This window comes from Lycium ferocissimum, chromosome 7 (genome assembly GCF_029784015.1).
Source record: "Lycium ferocissimum isolate CSIRO_LF1 chromosome 7, AGI_CSIRO_Lferr_CH_V1, whole genome shotgun sequence".
NCBI classification, from domain to species: domain Eukaryota; kingdom Viridiplantae; phylum Streptophyta; class Magnoliopsida; order Solanales; family Solanaceae; genus Lycium; species Lycium ferocissimum.
In genome coordinates, this window is record NC_081348.1 from 31,634,233 (window position 1) to 31,655,963 (window position 21,731).

A 21,731-nucleotide genomic window follows, 5' to 3' on the forward strand; every position below is an offset into this window, starting at 1 on the left:
ATATATGCTATCAACCGCAAAGTTGAAGGGTATATTTGCACCTTTTCCCTTAAAAGAATAATTGCAACTCGTAGGCTTGTACACGACTTATAAGCTAATAAAATAGATACTTGTATATTTAAAACACAATATTTACTTTCTTTTTTAAACTATTTGAAATTTCTAACAACTAGAGTAGAGTACATGTTTCCACATATTAAATACGGGGAAGATTCTTTCCTTTTAAAATTAAAAAAAAAATAAAAAAATAGAGAGAGTAAAGAGTAAAAGAACGAAGAAGACATGAGTTATAATTAAGTTGTAACTCGCGTTGGTCTCCACGAGTTATCAGTTAATTTCTAAAAAAGAATTGTAGCAAGCAATATACCAATCCAAAAAAAATGTTGTAACTCGTGGAGTGGTCCACGAGTTATAAAGAAAATTTAGAAGAAAAAACGGGAGCCACAGATCAAATGTCATTTGGTGTGGATCGTTAAAGTCATAAAGGGGTATGCGATAAACCCTTTTTGGTTTATCCCAAATTCCACAACCTCCTTTAATTTTTTGGCTCCAAAACAGTGCCTTAGGCTCCAGACTCCAAAAACATACATCCAATTCCTTTAGTTATTTGTTAGCTTCATATATGTTTAAGAAAATAAAAACGGCACGTATGCAAAATAATTTTTAACAGATAAATTGATAATTTATTTTTCTCTTATCTTTTAAAACTAATACACAACTATCTTGCGTGCAGGGACATAGATAAATGAAGTCCAGTCTTGCTACTCAACACTTCGCACGAGGGGAAAAAACCTTACTCACACCGAATGTTTACATCTACTTATTGAATTAGGGTAAACATCGATATTTTTTCTTCACTAAGCATTCAACTCCATCAACAGGCTGACATATATAGGGTAGTATAATCTCCTTGGCGCAGTCTGACACCTACGATAAGTGCACGATTCATAAGATTATTTTGATGATAAACTTACATGATAGTACTGAAAATGTCAATAATACTACCGTCCCACAAAGATTAGAAGATTCAGGAAATTAAGAACAAAAGAATAAAAGAATTACAAAATTTCTGTAACTGGCGGAAAGTGCATGAAGATAGCAGTGTTATCAAAAGCGAAAAGCGCAAAAAAGCTCTAAGGTCAGCTGGGGCTTTAAGCGCAAAGCGCAAATAAAGCGTGGGTTTTAATGAAAGAAGGCGCAATGGTGCAAAAATAAAAATACATATATGTTTAGCCCAAGACTAATAATAATAAGCATGAATAACAAATATATGGACTAACAAATTGTAAAAACATAACGATAAAGTGAAATATCAATTATCTAGTGTCATCTCTTCAAGAGAGGCTCATTGGCAAAGAAAAGTATGTCTTGGAGCCTTGATAATGACACTGAAGCGCACATAAAGCGAGGCGAAGCGCTTAACATGTTTTGAGCCTCACTTCAGGGCTTAAGCGCGCCTTTGACAACACTGGAAGATAGTTCTTTAATGATTAAAGTTGACAACAACTAAAGTTATGCATAGGCTTGGCTTACACTACACACACAATTGAAATTAACACAACAATATTGAGACATGGAAAGACCTTAGGTTTCTCTCGAGGAGTAATACAGAGTTCATTTTCATATTCTTGAAGGCCTATATTTTAAATCCAAGAAGGCACATCCTATATATGTAATACAAATTACTATTTTCATGGAAGGCATTCATTGATTGGGTTGAGGCTCCCAACAAGTTACAATCCTAAACAAACTGCAGAATCTGTCAAACCTACAGACAAAAATAAATGAGAGATTAGATATGGCTAAACTAGAAAACATACATAATAAAGAGCTGTCAATGCGAACAGTCTACACATGAAACACTAAATTAGCCCAAAAGTTGCACAAACATTGTAAAAAAATGCATGTAGTAAAGACACATTGTGACAGACTCGGATAAAAGTAAAAGAACCAACCTTACTAGGCTTACGAACCAAGACTTGAGGAAGCTATTGAAACAATGAAATGAAGTATGAAACGTGGTTAGTCTCTCTACAGTTTGAAGAGAAAATTAGAATTTCACACTAAGAAAACTGTTGGAATCAACAATAGCGGAAGACCAATTTTTAGCCCATAAGAAATAAAGCACTAGGAATATACTATTGCCACCAAAATGAGAATTTCCCTGCTTCTCAGACAGGAAGACAGTATGTACCTAACGTACATTTCTATCACACCACAAACAGCACAACTTCAGTACAACATGAATGATGAACAAACGATTAAGACAAAAGCATATACCATTCAGAAGCTACATTACAAATCCTGATTGCAGATCTCCCAACGTTGCAATTTCTCGAAGATCACAACTTCAATGCCTGGACAAATCAAGTATGTCAATATTGGTCAACTGAATGTAAGATACACAACTAAGATGTATGTTGATAGCTTTAAAATAATGATGTTAGCTAAGGAGTTCATATGTGCAGCAAAGTATTAGTCCAGTTCACATACAAGTACCAAACATCTCTTAGAAAATGTGAGTCATGGTATTGTGCCATACCAAATTTCTACAAACTCTCATGATATTGAAGTGTATTACAAAAACTCCTAAGGCTAGCAGCTATCAGCTAGAGCAAGGAGAAGTAACCAAATGTGAATGAACGAGCACCATACTGAACAGGAGCTATGCAGTCTATGACAGCTAGCTCTGGATCCTGTTGGAGTCTCTTTAGCATCACATATAGTGTGCTGATCCAGAAATTGGCGCAAAAGCATCTAGGATTGTACTAAGATAATGAATTCCCTTCAAATAACAAAATGTATGATTCACAACAATGACGGAGTTCATATTGGGTTTCATTCTATTTGGTTACAGAGGAAAGAACCAAAAGTTTCTCAGCCCAATTGCTGAAATCTTGCTAGATAGTCACTAGCAAGCACTAACCTTAAGCAGGAAGAGTTTGCCTATGCACTTTGCCTTTATATCAATTCCGGTGAGACTGAAACTAAACACTACTTAGACTATTTGAGAGAAGGATGGTCATGTCTGGGTCAAGGGGATGGGTGGCCTAAACCCTGTTCCTCCAGTTAGAGCTATCTACCTTCTGTTGTTTGTCTCTCCACACACATTACAGTATCACAGTGTTTAGCCAAGCTGGGGTTCAGAAGGTCTATGAGTACACACAGGAATCAAACACAACCTGCAAACTACTTTCCAGTTTATTAGCAAGTATGTCACATAACAATACAGGAATCACTATAGAAGATCTTTTCCCAGGAGCGAAATGCATGCTCTTCCATGCCAAAAAAATAAATCTAATTCATGAATTTTTGAATTCAGTCATTCAGAAAACTACCTGGGAAGCTCTGACCCATTTGCCGTTAATCCAGTCCAGATGCAGCCTTATATCAGCATGTTTAAACTCCAACTCCTCGTTGTTCCCCTTAAAGTAAACCTTGTATCTCTGACCTTTAAGTACTTTAGAAATCACACCCACCCACCAGCCATCATTGTGCTGAGCATCAACTTCTTCGAGGACTTTGAAGCTTTTAAAAGGTCCAATATCAGGTGGAGGTGGTCGTACATGCAAACGATCAGTTTCTTCTTGCAAAAAATCTGTATCGTCATTGTTTCTTAGGTTGTGATACTCAATCAGGTAGTTACCATTATCTAAAAGCTTAACAACAGTTGCAGCAAACCAAGCACCCTCAAAACCTTCTTCATCACTGCTGACCTCGACTAATGACCCTACACTAAAATTTTCTGCAGCTTCGTTGTTGGGTCTAATTTCAGTAGGTACAAGTTTCTGTATTTCATGCCGAAGCCAAAATAAGTGGGAGAGAAAAGAAACAAATCAAAAAGTGAAACACATAAACAGAATTGAGAGAAAGTCTAAAACTTGAAAAATGCAATGCCCTATTTAAATAACTGCTTCGTTATGTGTTATCTCATACAGACATGTATAATCATGAAAAGAAATGGAAAATATAGATATATCTCAGATGAACTTAAGAAGTGCCAGATTTGCTCATCAGTTAAATGTAATAATAGAAACATGCTTCCAACTCCCATTTTGTTCCTGGGTATGTGTGTTTAGGTGCATCCATGCCGCAGCTAGATTGGTCACAAGAGATGATTGAAGCTTGGCTTAGAATAATTATTTCATCAATGACAATGCTATTTATATCTCCTATACTCTTGCATAGTCATCCCTTACTACTTGTTTTCAATAGTATTCCACCTGATTGGTCAAGAGGATTTGAGTAATGATGCAGAATCTCTGTCAGACACACTTGAATCCATGTTGATTTGATGTGAAGCTGGATCTTTTTGTAAATAATCAAGCACAATTCGGGCTGCTTATAATATAATTACCCTTTTCTCAACAAGTATTCCACCTGATTGGTCAAGAGGATTTGAATAATGATGCAGAATCTCTGTCAGACACAATTGAATCCATGTTGATTTGATGTGAAGCTGGATCTTTTTGTAAATAATCAAGCACAATTCGGGCTGCTTTTATTATACTTAACCTTTTCTCAACAAGAAAAAAGATTATGCTCAATTGGGAAGGCTTTCTTTTTCAGGAGTTATCTCCACTCTATCTAGTGGAGGAAAGAACCTATGTCACACAGACACAAGTGTATGTATGTATTCATGCAACATGTACAGGTGTACAAATAGTGACAACGGATTCATTTAACTTAACGAGTTTTGGTACAATTAAAGGATTTAATGAATTATCCATCCCTATAACTTACCTATTTGAGACGAGTACATCAAGACGAATGAGGAGTTCTAATGTAGGATGCTATATGTTGGAAAAGGTTTCCATATTAGGGGATGAACTATGAAGGTCAATATTCTTTTTAGAAACAAAAAAAATGGAGAAAGTAGATAGTAAGCTTATCATAAGCAATATTGGACTGTTGACTACATAACCTAAACTTCTTTCAAGTTTGCAGCATGAGTTTGCTTAGCTGGGTTGAGAAAGGTGCGAAACCAGCAAGTAGACTTCTTTGAGCTTCCAAGTTTCCCTTGATCAGCTGAAAATAAGAACACCCTATTCCAAGAAGTGTAAACTGATTCTACAATATGCTGTTCAATGCTCCTATATCTACAAAGTTCCAATGCATATTCACATGTCCTCCCCCTCAAGCCCTCAAATCAACTATCCCAAGAAATGCAACACATCTAAAATGTATGTGTTGATGTATTGTAGAAAAACAATAGATCAAAGACAAAAAAATGACAATCGATCAGTCAAATATGCCTCAATCTTAGACATAGTTGTGGCTAACTATATAAATATTATGAATAATGCTCTATTCAGGCAATTTTCATTTCAATACTAAATAATTTGTCTTTATTGAAAACTAGAAGTTCTCGAAATCTCATACTTATCCCTACACTGATACACGAGTCTCTAGCCGAAGTAAAGGGATTCCTAACAAGCACAAGACTTGGTGTAAGTGTAACAAGAAAAAGTATGCTTTAATCAACAGTATTATAATGATTCTGACTCAATGCTATATTATTATCCTTTAATACCACAACTTGTATTACCTATCTTTCTATCCTTTTTGATTAAACTTAGTCTTGGGTAAATATAATCCTTTTCAAGGTAATTACTGATTTTGTTGACTTCCCCGCTAACAAGCCTATGTTCCAACTATATATCTGAAACCAACTCTCTAGGACTAACTTCTTCACCATCATCCGCCCAATAAGATGCAGGTATCCTCCCCCTGTAGCACAATATCTAGGAACAGATGTTATGGAACTACTTTTATACCCACACCAGATCATGTTTGGGGACCCTGGAAGATTTCTTTCTTTTGGTAATTGAGGCTGCAAATTTACAATCTTGAATAACCAATAAGCTATTCGCAAAAACATAACCATCTAGAAAGAGTACTTTCTGGTCTAATTTTCTCAGCTTCATGCGAGGTAAATGAAGAGCTAAAACACATTGGTAACACTGTGGTATGCAGTGGCGGAACCAGGATTTCCGCCGAGGGGGTTCAAAATATAAAAAAGTAAACATACGAAGAAGCCTAAGGGGGTTCAACATCTACTATATATACATAAAAAAATAATTTTAACCTTGTAAAAACAGTGTTTTTTTCCGCCGAGGAGGTTCAGATGAACACCCTCGGCTCTATGTGGCTCCGCCACTGATGGTATGTGATAAAAATCCTAAAGATCTATCCGTTCTTTCTAAAGACCTTTCTGCTATGATTTTTATAGAGAGAGATGCAAGCAGCAAGGTAGAAAATATGAATGAAAATCTGTCTCATATAAATTTTATCAATTATAAGCCTTTATATGGGCACATAAACAAAGTAGTAGACTCCTCCTCCAACACCTAAAGTATTAGACTCTTTTTTTTTTTTTTTTTTGATGAAGTAAAGTATTAGACTCTTACTAAAACTAAGAAACGGAATATTCTACTAAATCAACTATAGCGTCCTTTAACTAAACAACTAATTATTCTAGAAAACCAGTAACAGATGCAAACATCAACACCTTCCGAATGGGATTTAGGAGATCCAAAAGAAAAGAAAGAAGCCAGATAATGTTTCATATTAACTCCATAACATCCTTCAAACATGACTTTGCAAGTTCTCTAACACAATTTCTTGATCAATTAGGAAAAAGATTTCTTTCTTTTGGTCATTGAAACTGCAAATTCACATGCTTTAGATATCCAATAAGCTATTCACAAGAACATAACCATCAGGAAGGAGTATTTTCCAGTCTAATTTTCTCAGCTTCATACAAGGTAAATGGAGAGCTAAAACACATCGACAACCCTATGGTATGTGATAAAAATCCTATTAAATCAACTATTAGACTACTCCTATAACTAAACAACTAATTATTCTAGAAATCCAGTAACAGATGCAACATCCAACACCATAGGAAACCCAAAAGAAAAGTAAGAAGACAGATAATGTTTCATATTAACTCCATAACATCCTTCAAGAATGACTTCCCAAGTACATTCTCTTGATCAATTAGCAAGTTTTCTCTATGACCAGTCATAAGAACCACATTTCTTGGAATTAGACGCTAGCGAGGTGCTTTCCACGTAAAAATACTGTGTTGTTACTTTATTATTCACCAGCTCATCAAGACACAAGAATATCGGAGAGGAAAAAGGAACATACCGCCTTATCTTCATTTTCTTGGCCTTCTCCTACTTCGTTAAACGGTGGGGTCCACTCGCCATTAGCCCACTCGCGATGTATACGCATCTGTGACTCATCAAATTCAAGCTGATCTCTTGTTCCTCTAAAGAACACAGAATACCTCCCATTACCCAACACTTCCATAACCACACCTTCCCACCACCCATCATTGTAATTAGCATCCACTTCTTCACTAACCTTAAACTTCCTTTTCTTTTCAGGTGGTGGTCGTGGTCGTAGTTGAATTAAACTCATAGTTTCTTTCAATGGTTTTTTCCCTTTTTTATCAGCCATTAGTGTTTTGTACTCAACCAAGACACGTAGCTTCTTGTTACTTTCGTCGTCATCGTTGTTGTTTCTTCTTTGTTTCTTGAGAATGGGGCGTATGACTCTTCCTTCATACCACGCCCCTCGAAAGCCTTCTTCGTCACTGCTGATTTCAATTTCTGTGCCATTTGTGAAGTAAGTGTTGAGTAACTCCGTTTCATCTTGGTCTTTTACCATGATTCTTGAATTTGAAAAGATTGTTTGGCGGTTATGAGATTTGAATGAATTTATCTTTGTTGGATTTTGGCGGAGAGAAGATAGGAATTTGGTGAATTATTCACAAAGAGGGGGCTCTACTTGTTGGAAATTGCGGAAAGTATTTTTTTTGGGTTTTGGGGTTTTTCAAGACTAGCTAGGAAGAAGAACGAAGGAGGCTTTTTGAGGTAGGGGTTTTGTAGGAGTTGGGTCTAATTCATAGATAACTTGACCCACCCATATTTATTTACAACAACAACAAACCTGGTGTAATTTCACAGGTGGGAGTCTGGAGAGGGTGGAGTGTATGAAGACTTTATCTCTATTGGGAAGTAGAGAGATTCTTATCGATAGACCCTCAGCTCAAAGAGCCACCCGTATTTATTTACAAAGAACAATACACTTGATGTAATTTCATAGGTGGAGTCTGAGGAGGGTGGAGTCTATGTAGACCTATCACTGCCTTGGAAGGTAGAGAGGTTGTTTCTAATAGACCCTCGGCTCAAAGATCCACCCGTATTTATTTGTTCGAAATTGTTGGGGCTGAATTTCTAAGATTTCACCATTATTAAAGAGATGAAGAAGATGAAATGAACTTGGATTTGGAGTCAATTGAAATTCATTTACATCGATTTTGAACTAAAAATCACAGCTTCAGACGAATGAGGCATTGTTATCTTTTTAATTAATTCAGTCATAAAACGTGAAGTATTAAAAGAACTGAGTACGAACAAGTGATTTCTAATTATTTTGATTAACTCGAATAGGTGAGTTATTTACTATTAGGGCCATGAGGTTCAATGATTAAGTATCACATATTTTATTAAAGCCCTACATGTGTTATCTCATAATTCGGTTAAAAGGAGAGGTATTTTTAACTCCAAAATTAATGTTAATTGAAATTGGGTCTAATAAGTAGGAGGGGTAATTTCTTTTTTTTGCGCGGAGTGCCTTCTTTTTTTCGGTCTTTATATTTTGCCCCTCATTTATGTCTTCTTTAAATTTTGCCTCTTCACTGTTTAATGAAAGTTTTTGACGAAATTATCCTTACCCCATTAAAATCCTTTTTATTTCGTCATTTGCCCCCTTTTTTTTTTTTGCTTCTTCTTTCCTCCTCTGTTTTGTGTTTGTCTCATATGTTCTAAAACGTAGGTACGAATTTGGATCTTTTGCTCGTTTCAATATTTGTTTTTATGTTAAATTGTTATTTGTTGAATTAATATCTTTGTCTTCATCGTTTTTTATATTTAATTGATCCTTTTTTATTTAAAATGATAATGTCTTGTTATAGTGTCGTATGATTTTTTGAACTTTAGTTTCATTCCCCATGTATATATTTTAGTTTTTTGAATGTCGTATTATGAATGTCGTAATATGTTTTAGTTGATTTTGATATGCGTTTTGGTTTTCTCTTTGTTGAATCATTGAAGTTTTGCCTGTGAACTGTTTGTTTTATGTTGTTGCTTCTTGTTTTTATTTAATAATCTGGTTTTTGTGAAGAATGTGTTTGTTTGAGGCAACATATGCAGGTCCGTGAGTTATTGATTTTTGAAATCGAAGTTATCTTGGGATTAGCATAAAGTTATGCTTGTTCCGCATAACTTCATGAATTAAGTTAATTTATGTGTGCTTGGTTTTATGGTGTTTTCTTGTTAATAATTTTGATTTTTATGCAATCTTATGTGTTTTTGGTGTTGTTTTGTTAATAATGTTTTGTTTTGATTATGAAAAATGAAAGTTTGCCTCTCACGGCATACTTTGTAATTTTTTAAAGTGAACTTCTTTTTAACACTTGTGTATTTTTTTGTTTTGGTTATGAAAAATGAAAGTTTGCCTCTCACGGCATACTTTGTAATTTTTTAAAGTGAACTAACTTGTCTAATTCTTAACACTTGTGTATTTTTTTGTTTTGGTTATGAAAAATGAATACTTTGTAATTTTTAAAAGTGAACTTCCCCCTCACTTGTCTAATTCTTAACACTTGTGTATTTTTTTGTTTTTTATGAAAAATGAAAGTTTGCCTCTCCACGGCATACTTTGTAATTTTTTAAAGTGAACTTCTGTCCTCCCGTGAGACTTGTCTAATTCTTAACACTTGTGTATTTTTTTGTTTTGGTTATGAAAAATGAAAGTTTGCCTCTCACGCATACTTTGTAATTTTTTAAAGTGAACTTCTGCCCCCTCTCCGGACTTGTCTAATTCTTAACACTTGTGTATTTTTTTATTTTGCTTATGAAAATGAAAGTTTGCCGTAACATACTTTGATACTTTGTTCTTTTGTAAAGAGAACTTCGCCTCCTCCCATGCAGACTTGTCTAAATCTTAACACTTGTGTACTTTTTTATTTTGCTTATGAAAATGAAAGTTGCCTCTAACAAAGATACTTTGTTCTTTTGTAAAGTGAACTTCGCCTCCTCGGGCATACTTTTCTAGTTCTTAACACTTGCGTAAATTTTTGTTTTGCTCATGAAAATGAAAGTTTGCCTCTAACAAAGATACTTGCCTCTAACAAAGATACTTTGTTCTTTTGTAAAGTGAAATTCCGCTCTCCTCCGCATACTTGTCTAATTCTTAACACTTGTGTAATTTTTTATTTTGCTTATGAAAATGAAAGTTGCCTATAACAAAGATACTTTGTTCTTTTGTAAAGTGAACTTCACTCCTCCGACATACTTTTTTAGTTCTTAACACTTGCGTAAATTTTTATTTTGCTCATAAAAATGAAAGTTTGCCGCTAACAAAGATACTTTGTTCTTTTCTAATGTAAACTTCGCCTCCTCCGGCATACTTGTCTAATTCTTAATACTTGTGTATTTTTTTTTTTTGCTTATGAAAATGAAATTTGCCTCTAACAAGATACTTTGTTCTTTTGTAAAGTAAACTTCTTCGCCTCCGACATACTTGTTCGAACTTTGCACGATTATTTTTTGTCAACCGAAGTTACTATAATTTCAAGTCTAAGTCATTGAGCATTGTATACTAATCAAATGGAACGTATAAACTAATAAAAATCGAACAAAGCAATAAATTTGATCAATTCTATGTTGTTGAGTAAAATTATGATTCGCAATGTTGAATCTCAACCGCATATCGCTTGTTTAGTTCATAGAAGATGATTTGTTGTTATTTTCAAATATTAACAAATCTAAACTTAATAAAGCATGAAATTGAGTTGAATTACATTCAATTGAAACGCTATATATTATATATTTTATCTTTTTTCGATGTTGTAGCAAAGAAATCAATGGAGATTTCTCCGTGAAATATTGGAACGATGGAACGATTGAAGGTTTGTTGTTGAAATGATGGATAGGTTTAATTGGATGTTTGGGGTTCATTACGACTTTTAGATTTTTATATGTTATGGGTAGGGATAGTAAAGTCTTTTTCTTATTATCTTTTAGCTTAGAAGGGCAAATATTAAAGACCACGCATTACGGGGGCAAAAATTAAAGACCAGCGCATTTGAAGGGCATTCGCGCCAATTGCCCGGGTAATTTTAGGGAAAATTATGATGGGTGTCTCTAGACCCATCTAGTTTGCCATTTTTGGCCCAACTACACTCAACTTACCCGCTTTGGCCCAATTTGGCTACAGTTACAGTAATTTACATCCAACGTTCACAAACAATAAGCTTCCAAAAGTAGGAGGGGGCATTTTTAAGCCATAAATTTATGTTAAAATAATTATCTTTTTCTCTTTTACCCCTCCTAGGAGCTGCCTCTCCCCAAGAGCTCCCTCTTTTTGCTCCCTTGGTAACTCGAACTTACAACTTTCAATGTGGAGGTGGAGGGTGCTTACTATCTGAGCAAACCCCTTTTGTCACATTAAGGACAATTATCGTCCAATAGTAAAAGGAGCAACCCCTATTGTCACGTTAAGGACAAATTTGAACCATTTTCAATACGGATTTTCGACCCTTTTTTGATTTCTAAATTATTGGAATCTCAATTTTAAAGTAATTGGCTACTCCCTCCGTTCCATAATAAGTGGTGTTTTAGGCTTTTCATTTTGTTACAAAATAAGTGGTGCTTTAAGATTTTAAGAAGAAATTGATCTTATTCTTCCAAAATTACCCTTATTTACAAAATAAAGAATCATTAAACAACTTTTCTTTTCTAAGCATTTAATTAGGGGTAAGTTAGTAAAAACACTCCTAATTTTCTAAGAGTGAGCACTTTCTTTAGGGGTATGCATAAGCAAAAAAATCACTTATTATGAAACGGAGGGAGTATTATTTTAGGTAACATTTGTTTCATTTTTTATTTTATTTTTCTGGTTGAAAGTAGTAGTATTTGTTTCATACATGAGACAAAATTGAGGGTGACTAAAATATCCTACCAAAAAATGATGCAAGTGAATGCAATTTAAATTTCTATAGCCCCCCCGCTCACAAATCACAATAACAAAACAAGAAAGGCGCGAAAACCAAACTGGAAAAAACCCAAACACAAATCTCCGATCATCGGACCCAATGCTCCGGCGATATCTCCGGTCATCTCCTCCCTAAATTTTTCCACTATTTTTAACAATCCCTAGCTCATTTCATTACTTTATTTACTTTTTATAAACAAGGACATAACTATATGAATTTGACAAAAGTATGTGCCTTTTCACCCTTCAAGTCAAATCTTGTTCAAAACCCCACCTCAAAAACAACCATTAACCTCTCAATCTTGGAGTTTCTTCTACTAAAATGTCAAAATTACAAACATTTTGGGCAAATTCTTACACAAATGATCTCCACTGGTTTCATCAAAGATACATATGCTGCAAGTAGGATTCTCAAGTTTTCCACTGACTCACTTTTTGTTCATGTTAATTACTCTCATAAAATCTTTGATTACATTGAAAACCCAAATGGATTTATTTGTAATACTATGATGAGAGCTTATTTACAGCGAAATCAGCCTAAAAATACGATCTTTTTGTATAAATCAATGTTGAAAAATAATGTATGTATTGATAATTATACGTTTCCGCTTTTGGTTCAAGCTAGCACAGTTAGATTGTCTGAAACGGAGGGAAAAGAGTTTCATAATCATGTTATTAAAATGGGATTTGGGTTGGATGTTTATGTAAAGAACACTTTGATTAACATGTATGCTGTTTGTGAAAACATGGTTGATGCAAGAAAGGTGTTTGATGGAAGTCCTGTTTTGGATTCGGTTTCGTGGAATTCGATATTGGCAGGATATGTTCAGGTTGGTAATGTTGAAGAAGCAAAAGTGATTTTCGATAAGATGCCTATGAAGAATGTAATTGCATCCAATTCTATGATTGTATTGTTGGGTAGGTCTGGTAGGATGAGTGAGGCTTGTCAATTATTCGATGAAATGATGGAGAAAGATGTGGTTTCTTGGACTGCTTTAATTTCTTGCTATGAGCAACATGGGATGTACACACAGGCCCTGGATTTATTTATGCAAATGTGTGCGAATGGCATTTCTATAGATGAGGTTGTTGCGGTAAGTGTGCTGTCTGCATGTGCACACTTGATGGTTGTTCAGAGTGGGGAATCAGTGCATGGATTGGTAATAAGAGTTGGTTTTGAATCTTATGTTAACCTTCAAAATGCTTTAATCCATATGTACTCTACCTGTGGAGATGTAATGGCTGCACAAAGATTGTTTGATACGAGTAGTCATCTAGACCAGATATCTTGGAATTCAATGATCTCTGGCTACTTGAAATGTGGCTCTGTGGATAAGGCTAGAAAATTATTCGATTCCATGCCCGAGAAGGATGTTGTGTCATGGACTACAGTGATTTCTGGTTATGCACAACATGATCATTTCTCGGAGACTTTGGCACTATTTCAGGAGATGCTGCATGAGGAAAATAAGCCTGACGAAACTACTTTGGTTAGTGTTCTTTCGGCTTGCACCCACTTGTCTGCCCTTGATCAAGGAAAATGGATTCACGCTTACATACGAAAGAATGGGCTCAAAGTGAATATCATTCTTGGTACAACTCTTGTTGACATGTACATGAAATGTGGATGTGTGGAGAATGCATTGGAAGTCTTCAATGGAATGGAAGAAAAAGGGGTTTCTACTTGGAATGCTTTAATTCTTGGATTGGCCATGAATGGACAGGTGGAAAGATCACTAGACATGTTTCAGGAGATGAAGGAATGTGGTGTAACCCCTAATGAGGTTACTTTTGTTGCAGTTCTTGGTGCCTGTCGACATATGGGCCTAGTAGATGAGGGGCGCTCCTACTTTGATGCTATGACCAGATATTACAATGTTGAACCTAATATCAAGCACTATGGGTGCATGGTTGATCTACTTGCGCGTGCAGGGTTGCTCAAAGAAGCTGAGACGCTTATTGACAGTATGCCTATAGCTCCTGATGTTGCCACTTGGGGTGCTCTTCTTGGAGCTTGCAGAAAACATGGTAATAGTGAAATGGGAGAGAGGGTTGGAACGAAGCTCCTTGAACTTCAGCCAGATCATGATGGATTTCATGTGTTACTGTCCAATATATATGCTTCAAGAGGTAATTGGGATAGTGTTCTGGATATTAGAGGAGCAATGACACGGCAGGGTGTCGTTAAAGTTCCTGGCTGCAGTATGATTGAAGCAAATGGTGCTGCTCATGAGTTCTTGGCAGGAGACAAGTCTCATCCCCAGATAAATGAAATTGAAGAAATGCTGGCTGAAATGGAAAAGCGGTTGAAAGTAATGGGCTATGCTCCAGGCACAGATGAGGTTTTACTTGATATTGATGAGGAAGAAAAAGAATGTACCCTGTTTAGACATAGTGAAAAGCTTGCAATTGCTTATGGGCTCATTTCCATTGCTCCTCCAACTCCTATAAGAATAATCAAGAACTTACGAATATGTAGTGATTGTCATACAGCAGCAAAACTAATATCAAAAGCGTTTAATCGGGAAATAGTGGTTAGAGATAGGCACCGGTTTCATCATTTTAAGAATGGCTCTTGTTCCTGCATGGAATTTTGGTAGCTAATACTCTGTTGTTGGCCTGTAAAGAACTATTATCAAGGTTGTTCAACTTTAATGCCTCAATCTTCCTTGCAACATTAACTGGCTAGTGGTCATCATTCATGTATGAACCCTGCACAGGCTCCAACAAGGCTATCATCTCCATTATGGCCAAACCTGCATGCTAATTCAATCTTCATTTTGTTGAACCTGACGTTGGATATGGATAGTAAGGCAAGGGCTCTGATGCTTACACTGCTTTTTGGCTCTAAAGCTCTTTTGGTCTTTCACCCCTCGTGTTCTCATTTTCTACCGGATCTCTTCACATATTTCAGATTGTACCATATGATAATCTTAATTAGATTTTGGACTGTAACATAAAAGGAACTCATAATCAAAATTGAAATTTTTGGCCACTCACTCTACCAGGTACTTGTATATTGTTGCTATGTTGTAGTCACAACTGCAGTGCAATACTACATCACACTGCAGGGACTGGAATAAGTCGTATGTATCTAATAGTGCACTTGAAGGGGCCGCCACCTAAAGTGCAGTGGAAGCTTGTCTTTATAAGCAGCTTCTTTACGTATTTAATCAAAGCATTTACCCCATTCTTGAAGCTTTATTGAAGCAGAACAGGTGAATAAGATTTAGTATACTGCTGTTATAATGGGTTTAAACCTTTTCAACATTTAATATAGACATGCCTATTTCAATTTGGGTACTCAAAGCTAGCTTCACTTACCAGCACTTGTTCACAGAAGAAATAGGACTTCTTTGGAGTAGTCTGTTTTATATAACAATGCAAGTTGGTTACTTTAAGTTCTTGAACCAGAAGAAACTTCTCTGCATTCAAGTCATATAGTTCTTTTGGCACAATTTTTGGTGCTACTCAGCTAACCATGTAGTTTGTCACTTGTCAGTAATCGAAGAAGAATTGACCTGTTTCATTGTTTGTTTTCCTGGTTTCTTTACAGTTGATGGACAAAATGAATTATAGATCTGATTTCCTTACTGAATTGGAGAGACAACCAGAGGCTGTTCATTTTCAGCATACGGAACTAGGGTGACATCTCTATGTTATTTTTGCAATACATCGAAGAATTTCTGTAGTAGTTCATGAACAAGTTTATGCATATAGGGCAGAAGCAAATGGGTTGGGGCTATCAGTGGAATTATACGGCCAAATGTACCAGCAATACTCTTGTAAAACTGCCATGCAACATGATATTCTTATTTCTCAGAATCACTTTTTTCTCTCTAGATAGAGAATGTTATAAAGCAGCAAGAAGGTTTCATGATCTTAAGCTTGTATTGATGACATTTTGCTCCCTTTGTAGTTGTATGATGTATATTATCAACTAGGAGAACGAACTTGAAATTGTACATCTCTACCCAAGGGGCACAAGACTCAAAACTTGAACACTAGCATAGTATCATCTGTTCTGTTTTGTTGTTTCACCGCAGCCTATGATTTTCGTGAATGTCACTTATGTGCCCACCTATCTAGGTGTTGACTTTTGATGTTACAATTTTTCCCAAGACAATGGACTATTGCAACACTGGTTCAGAAACATAGCCATTCAACAATACCCTCCAGACCACTCAATCTTAACCACCGATGTAAATGTGTTTCACCTCCTAAAGAATGGTTATTTTAGTATATGGAACTGAGACTTAGCAATACCACTTCAGCAATTTTCTTCCCAGAATGGCAAAGACAGCAGATGCAGATGCGAATCTGCTCTTAAGAAATACAAGTTCAAGAAGATCATAGAGTTATTCAATCTTCCCATAATAACAATGTCCCCTCGCCGGATCTTCCAAGAGCATTTTAGAACTCAGAAAATTCACTATACTCCAAGTTCAGAATAATCAAGAGCTTGATTTCCATGAACTTCACATGTAGTTATGTACTGCATCATGGCAAAGAATGACTTTACTTGGTTAGGTAACCTACTAGGTCCAGTATCAACTATTGAACAAAAGTGATTGCTTATCCTCCCTCAACTTTCTTTAACAGATCTCTTTTTGTACAGAAGGCAATGTGGCTTCTGAAGCAAATGAATCTATCTTCTTTTGCATCACAACTGCACCAAAAGAATAAATGATTATACCAACATAGACAACAGAATCAATCATTGCTGTTATTTTCAAGTATCTTCTAAGTCATGTATAAAGAAGTCCAAATCTATATCGATATAGATTTTTACTTCATCAACACAACCTGCAGTGATTGGAATAATTATTAAGTATCTAATAATGCACTTGATATAGACTAAGGGGCCGCCACCTAAAGTGCAATGGAAGCTTGTCTCTATAAGCAGCTTCTTTGCGTATTTAATCGAAGCATTTACCTCATTCTTGAAGCTGAACAGGTGAATAAGATTTTGCATACTGCTGTTATAATGGGTTTAACCTTTTCAACATTTAATATACACATGCCTATTTCAATTTGGAAACTCAACGCTAGCTTCACGTACCAGCATTTCATTCACAGAAGAAATAGCACTTCTTTGGAGTATTCTGTTTTATATAACAACGCAAGTTGGCTACTTAAGTTCTTGAACCAGAAGTAACTTCTCTACATTCAAGTCATATAGTTCTTGTGGCACAATTTTTGATGCTACTCAGCTAACCATGTAGGTTGTCACTTGTCAGTAATAGAAGAAGAATTGACCCGTTTCATTGTTTGCTTTCCTGGTTTCTTTACAGTTGATGGACAAAATGATTTGTAGACCTGATTTCCTTAGACTGAATTGCAGAGACAACCAGAGGCTGTTCATTTTCAGCATACGGAACTAGGGTGACATGTCTATGTTATTTTTGCAATATGTTGAAGAATTTCTGTAGTAGTTAATAAACAAGTTTATGCATATATGGTGGAAGCAAATGGGTTAGGGCTATCAGTGGAATTATACGGCCAAATGTACCAGCAATACTCTTGTAAAACTCATGATGTTCTTATTTCTCAGAATCACTTTTTTTCTCTCTGGATAAGATAAGAGAATGCTACAAAGCAGCAAGAAGGTTTCATGACCTCCAGCTTGTATTTGTGATATTTTGCTCCCTTTGTAGTTGTATGATGTATTTTATCAACTGGGAGAACGAACTTGAAATTGTACATCTCTGCCCAAGGGGCACAAGACTCAACCTTGAACACTAGCATAGATAATCTGTTCTGTTTTGTTGTATCACCGCAGCATATGATTTACATGAATGTCACTTATGTGCCCACCTATCTAAGTTGTCACTTATGTGCCCACCTATCTAAGTGTCAACCGGTGCATGTCGTGAATGATACATTTTTCACAAGACAATGGACTATTGGAACTGACTGGTTCAGAAACATAGCCATTCAACAATACTCTCCAGACCACTAAGGACCCAATCTTAACCACCAATTTACAAGTAGAATGTGTTTCACCTCCTAAAGAATGGTTATTTTAGTATATGGAACTGAGACTTAGCAATACCACTTCAGCAATTTTCTTCCCAGAATAGCAAAGACAGCAGATGTGAATCTGCTCTTAAGAAATACAAATTCAAGAAGATCATAGAGTTATTCAATCTTCCCATAATAACAATGTCCCCTCGCCGGATCTTCCAAGAGCATTTTAGAACTCAGCAAATTCACTACACCCAAGTTCAGAATAATCAAGAGCTTGGTTTCCATGAACTTCACATGTAACGTACTACATCATGGCAAAGAATGACTTTACTTGGTTAGGTAACCTACTAGGTCCTTTTCTCACAGTATCAACTATTGAACAAAAGTGATTCCTTATCCTCCCTCAACTTTCTTTAACAGATCTCTTTTTGTATAGAATGCAATGTGGCTTCTGAAGCAAATGAATCTATCTTCTTTTGCATCTAATTGAATTCAACTGCACCAAAAGAATAAATGAATTATACCAACATAGACAACAGCAAGTCACTTTTGACCCTCATTGCTGTTACTTTTCAAGTTCCATCTTCTAAGTCATGTATAAAGAAGTCCAAATCAGGAATATATCGTGCGTCTCTCATATGTTCGACCAGCATTTTTACAACTTCATCAACACAATCCATATGTGAACCCATCTTATCTCCAGCAACGAAACTATAATTCTGATTCTTTAACTCCACCGAACTTCTCCCAGCCTCTTTCTTGGTAGTCATCCTTCTCATCAACTTCCTCATTTTTGCAGAGTCACCCCATTTACCATCAGCTGCATAGATATTTGACAAAACTACATAGGTTGCTGCAATTTTTGGTTTCAAAGCCAACACCTTTCTTATAGCCAGCTTGCCCAAATCTGGATGATTGTGTGCTTTACATGCTCCTAGGAATGCTCCCCAAACAGATTCATCGGGATCAAATGGCATACTCTCTATCAACTTAAAAGCCTCCTCAACTCGTCCAGCACGTCCTAGCAAATCTACTAAGCTCCCAAATATCTCCAGATCTGGAGCTATTTTGTAATCACCAACCATTGAGATAAAATACCTTAACCCTTTGTCCACAAACCCAGCATGGCTACATGCATTTAAAACTGCCACAAATGCTATCCTATCTGGCCTGACTTTAAATTTAACCATCTCTTCAAAAAAGTCAACAGCTTCATTTCCATATCCATGGCTTCCATAACCAATCATCATTGAGGTCCACGAAACCAGATTTTTCTTGGGCATTTCATCAAAAATTCTACGTGCACTTGCAATATTTCCAGACTTTGCGTACATGTCTATTAAGGCGTTGTCCAACTCCAAGTTCCCTCCGACGCCTCTCTTTATGATTCTTCCATGAATCTGCTCTCCACAACTCAAAATTGCCAAATTGGCCACAGCTGCTATAATGCTGGAAAATGTGAAGCAATTGGGGCTGAGACCTTCTGACTCCATACTCGAGTATGTGCTGATAGATTCATATGGATCAGATTTCTCATATCCAGCAATCAAAGTGTTCCACGTGATTGAATCCCTTTGAATCATTTCATCGAAGCATTGCTTTGCATCATTTAAGCTGCTACACCTACAATACATATCTAAAATAGAATTCATTACGGGTAGATTAAAATCCAACCCATGTTTGACTATTGCAGCATGAAGTTGCTTCCCATATGTACATGAATGGACCGAGGCACAGGCTCTAACCGCAATTGAAAAGGTAAATGGGTTTGATTCACCCTCTTCCTGTCCATCAAAAAAACAAAAACAAAAAAACATGAAAAGTTAGAACAAAATAGCCATTCAATTGCGTCGACAACTTATTTTTATTGCAGCAACTAGGTAAGGCTTTCACCAGGTCCAAGCACTGATTTACATGTTTATGAGTATCACTTTTTTGAATTTTAAGAGGTAGCTTTCAAATTAAACTACAAGAAATACCAGCCCAATACATTTTCAAGTCATAAAGGACTTGCTGCAAGTAACTTCATTCTTTAGAGTAAATGATAAGAGTCTACCAACAGATGACACTAAATTTTGTACGCGTTAACAGGCCTTCTGCCCGAAAATATCTAAATACGTACCAATAACATTCTTCTGAAAACATTAAGTGCCATATAGCCATCACCACGATGAGTATATCCTGCGATTAAAGTAGTCCAAGACACATCATTTTTCCCTCTTATCTCATGAAAAACCGCATACGCTTCATCCATATCAACGCAACACGTCGCATAAACATCCAAGAGTGCATTGGAAACATAAAGACTCCCACTCATGCCTTGCTTAAGTACCAAACCATGAACTAAAGCTCCACGAGACGAAGAGTTTATCCCTTTACAAGCCTTCAATATACAAGATAATGTGAACTCATTGGGGCTCACATTTGTACACCTCATCATCTCACAGAAAACTACCCAAGCACGTCCATGAAGATTGCATGAAGTGTAACCAGAAATCATGGTTGTCCAAGCAACAACATCTCTTTCAGGCATTTCATCGAACAGTGTACGTGCTTCTCTAATTAGACCCCTTTCGAAGTAGGATTTGAGGAGACCAGTGGCTAATATTGAAGGGGGTTTTGGTAAAAATGGTGGGTTTAAATTGGGTGGGTTGATTGCAGCACAAAGGAGAGAGTTTCTAATTGTTTGAGGAATTTGAGTATAATGAGTTTGGGATACTAGTTTTCTTGCATTCATTGCTTAAATATAGTATTAGAAACATAAACTTAGGATTAACATAAATGGGTTTAACGAATGTGCGTTGATTACGGAAAGAAGGAGTCTTTGATTCATTATGTATAGCAGTATATAAATGTATAAAGATGTGTCTCATTTGTCCAGTCGCAACTGGTATTTGTCTCTCCTATAGGTCCAGCAGTCCAGCATGCACTTGGTGGTAATGTTACTTTATTGTGAATTTTAACTCTTTTTTTGGAGTAAGATTTTGCTTATTTTTTCCTTTTTAGGTTTGGGAAACAACTTTTCTTAAAATGAAGAGTGAAAAAACACCTCTTAATCATAAAGTCAAAACAATCAAAATGAACGATAAGATGTTTGAATACATTTAGGTGGAATACATTTAGTCAAAACACCTCTTATACATGTTTGAATAAGATGTTTGAATTATGATATGTGTCAATTGAGCATTTGCACATATGAAAAAGTATTAATATTAGACACTTTCAACTAATATTTTGAACACACTTTTGTGCGTGATTGAATACTTGCACGCATGACAATATATTCATAATTAGACATTTGCAACTAAAATTTTAAAAAAAACTTCTAAACGCTATCTCAAGCATTAGTACGTAGACATACCACATCCTTTAATACACATCCCAACTACAATACTCTCTTTTTGGCTGTCGACGTTAATGTTAAAGGGGATGCCTCCATTCATTCAAGAAGTAAAGGAGCTATTTTTGTTTTCAAACTCAAAAGGTTAAAGGGGTAAATGCATTTTTTTTCTAATTTTTACCAATATTATTAAACTGACAATGAAGATGAAAACTGGAAAAGTTTTGAAGCAAAAATAAAGCCTAGTCGTGTCACCCCTTTGTCCTGGTGACAGGTCGTGCCGAAGGGTTATTGGTTTAAATATATGAATTTGCATATGAATAATTGGTGATTTACAAGAACAAACAAA

The 21,731-nt window shown here is 35.9% G+C and overlaps 3 protein-coding genes across 5 annotated transcripts; 1 reads left to right on the forward strand and 2 right to left on the reverse strand.

The window, feature by feature from the left end:
- Positions 1 to 1,471: 1,471 nt before the first annotated feature.
- Positions 1,472 to 7,920, reverse strand: LOC132064390 (protein AGENET DOMAIN (AGD)-CONTAINING P1). Of its 3 annotated transcripts, none has more exons than XM_059457347.1 (5): positions 7,156 to 7,920; positions 3,339 to 3,788; positions 3,084 to 3,182; positions 2,281 to 2,357; positions 1,472 to 1,768 (listed from the first exon to the last, which is right to left on the reverse strand). In XM_059457347.1, exons 1-3 carry the CDS (start codon positions 7,678 to 7,680, stop codon positions 3,153 to 3,155), a joined length of 1,005 nt encoding a protein of 334 aa, XP_059313330.1. In that variant the 5' UTR covers positions 7,681 to 7,920; the 3' UTR covers positions 1,472 to 1,768; positions 2,281 to 2,357; positions 3,084 to 3,152. The 3 variants fall into 3 exon arrangements, with proteins under 3 accessions (XP_059313330.1, XP_059313332.1, XP_059313331.1); XM_059457349.1 differs by lacking the exon at positions 3,084 to 3,182 and adding an exon at positions 1,956 to 1,988 and having other exon boundaries at positions 7,156 to 7,917; XM_059457348.1 differs by lacking the exon at positions 3,084 to 3,182 and having other exon boundaries at positions 7,156 to 7,916.
- A 4,124-nt stretch (positions 7,921 to 12,044) lies between these two features.
- On the forward strand, positions 12,045 to 15,067 carry LOC132064386 (pentatricopeptide repeat-containing protein At3g62890-like). The gene has a single exon (XM_059457342.1). The coding sequence runs from the start codon at positions 12,285 to 12,287 to the stop codon at positions 14,670 to 14,672; it is 2,388 nt and encodes a 795-aa protein (XP_059313325.1). The 5' UTR covers positions 12,045 to 12,284; the 3' UTR covers positions 14,673 to 15,067.
- A 562-nt stretch (positions 15,068 to 15,629) lies between these two features.
- LOC132064387 (putative pentatricopeptide repeat-containing protein At1g56570) lies at positions 15,630 to 20,941 on the reverse strand. Its single transcript, XM_059457343.1, has 3 exons — positions 20,165 to 20,941; positions 17,918 to 19,826; positions 15,630 to 16,153 (listed from the first exon to the last, which is right to left on the reverse strand). Exons 1-2 carry the CDS (start codon positions 20,777 to 20,779, stop codon positions 18,615 to 18,617), a joined length of 1,827 nt encoding a protein of 608 aa, XP_059313326.1. The 5' UTR covers positions 20,780 to 20,941; the 3' UTR covers positions 15,630 to 16,153; positions 17,918 to 18,614.
- Positions 20,942 to 21,731: the final 790 nt, after the last annotated feature.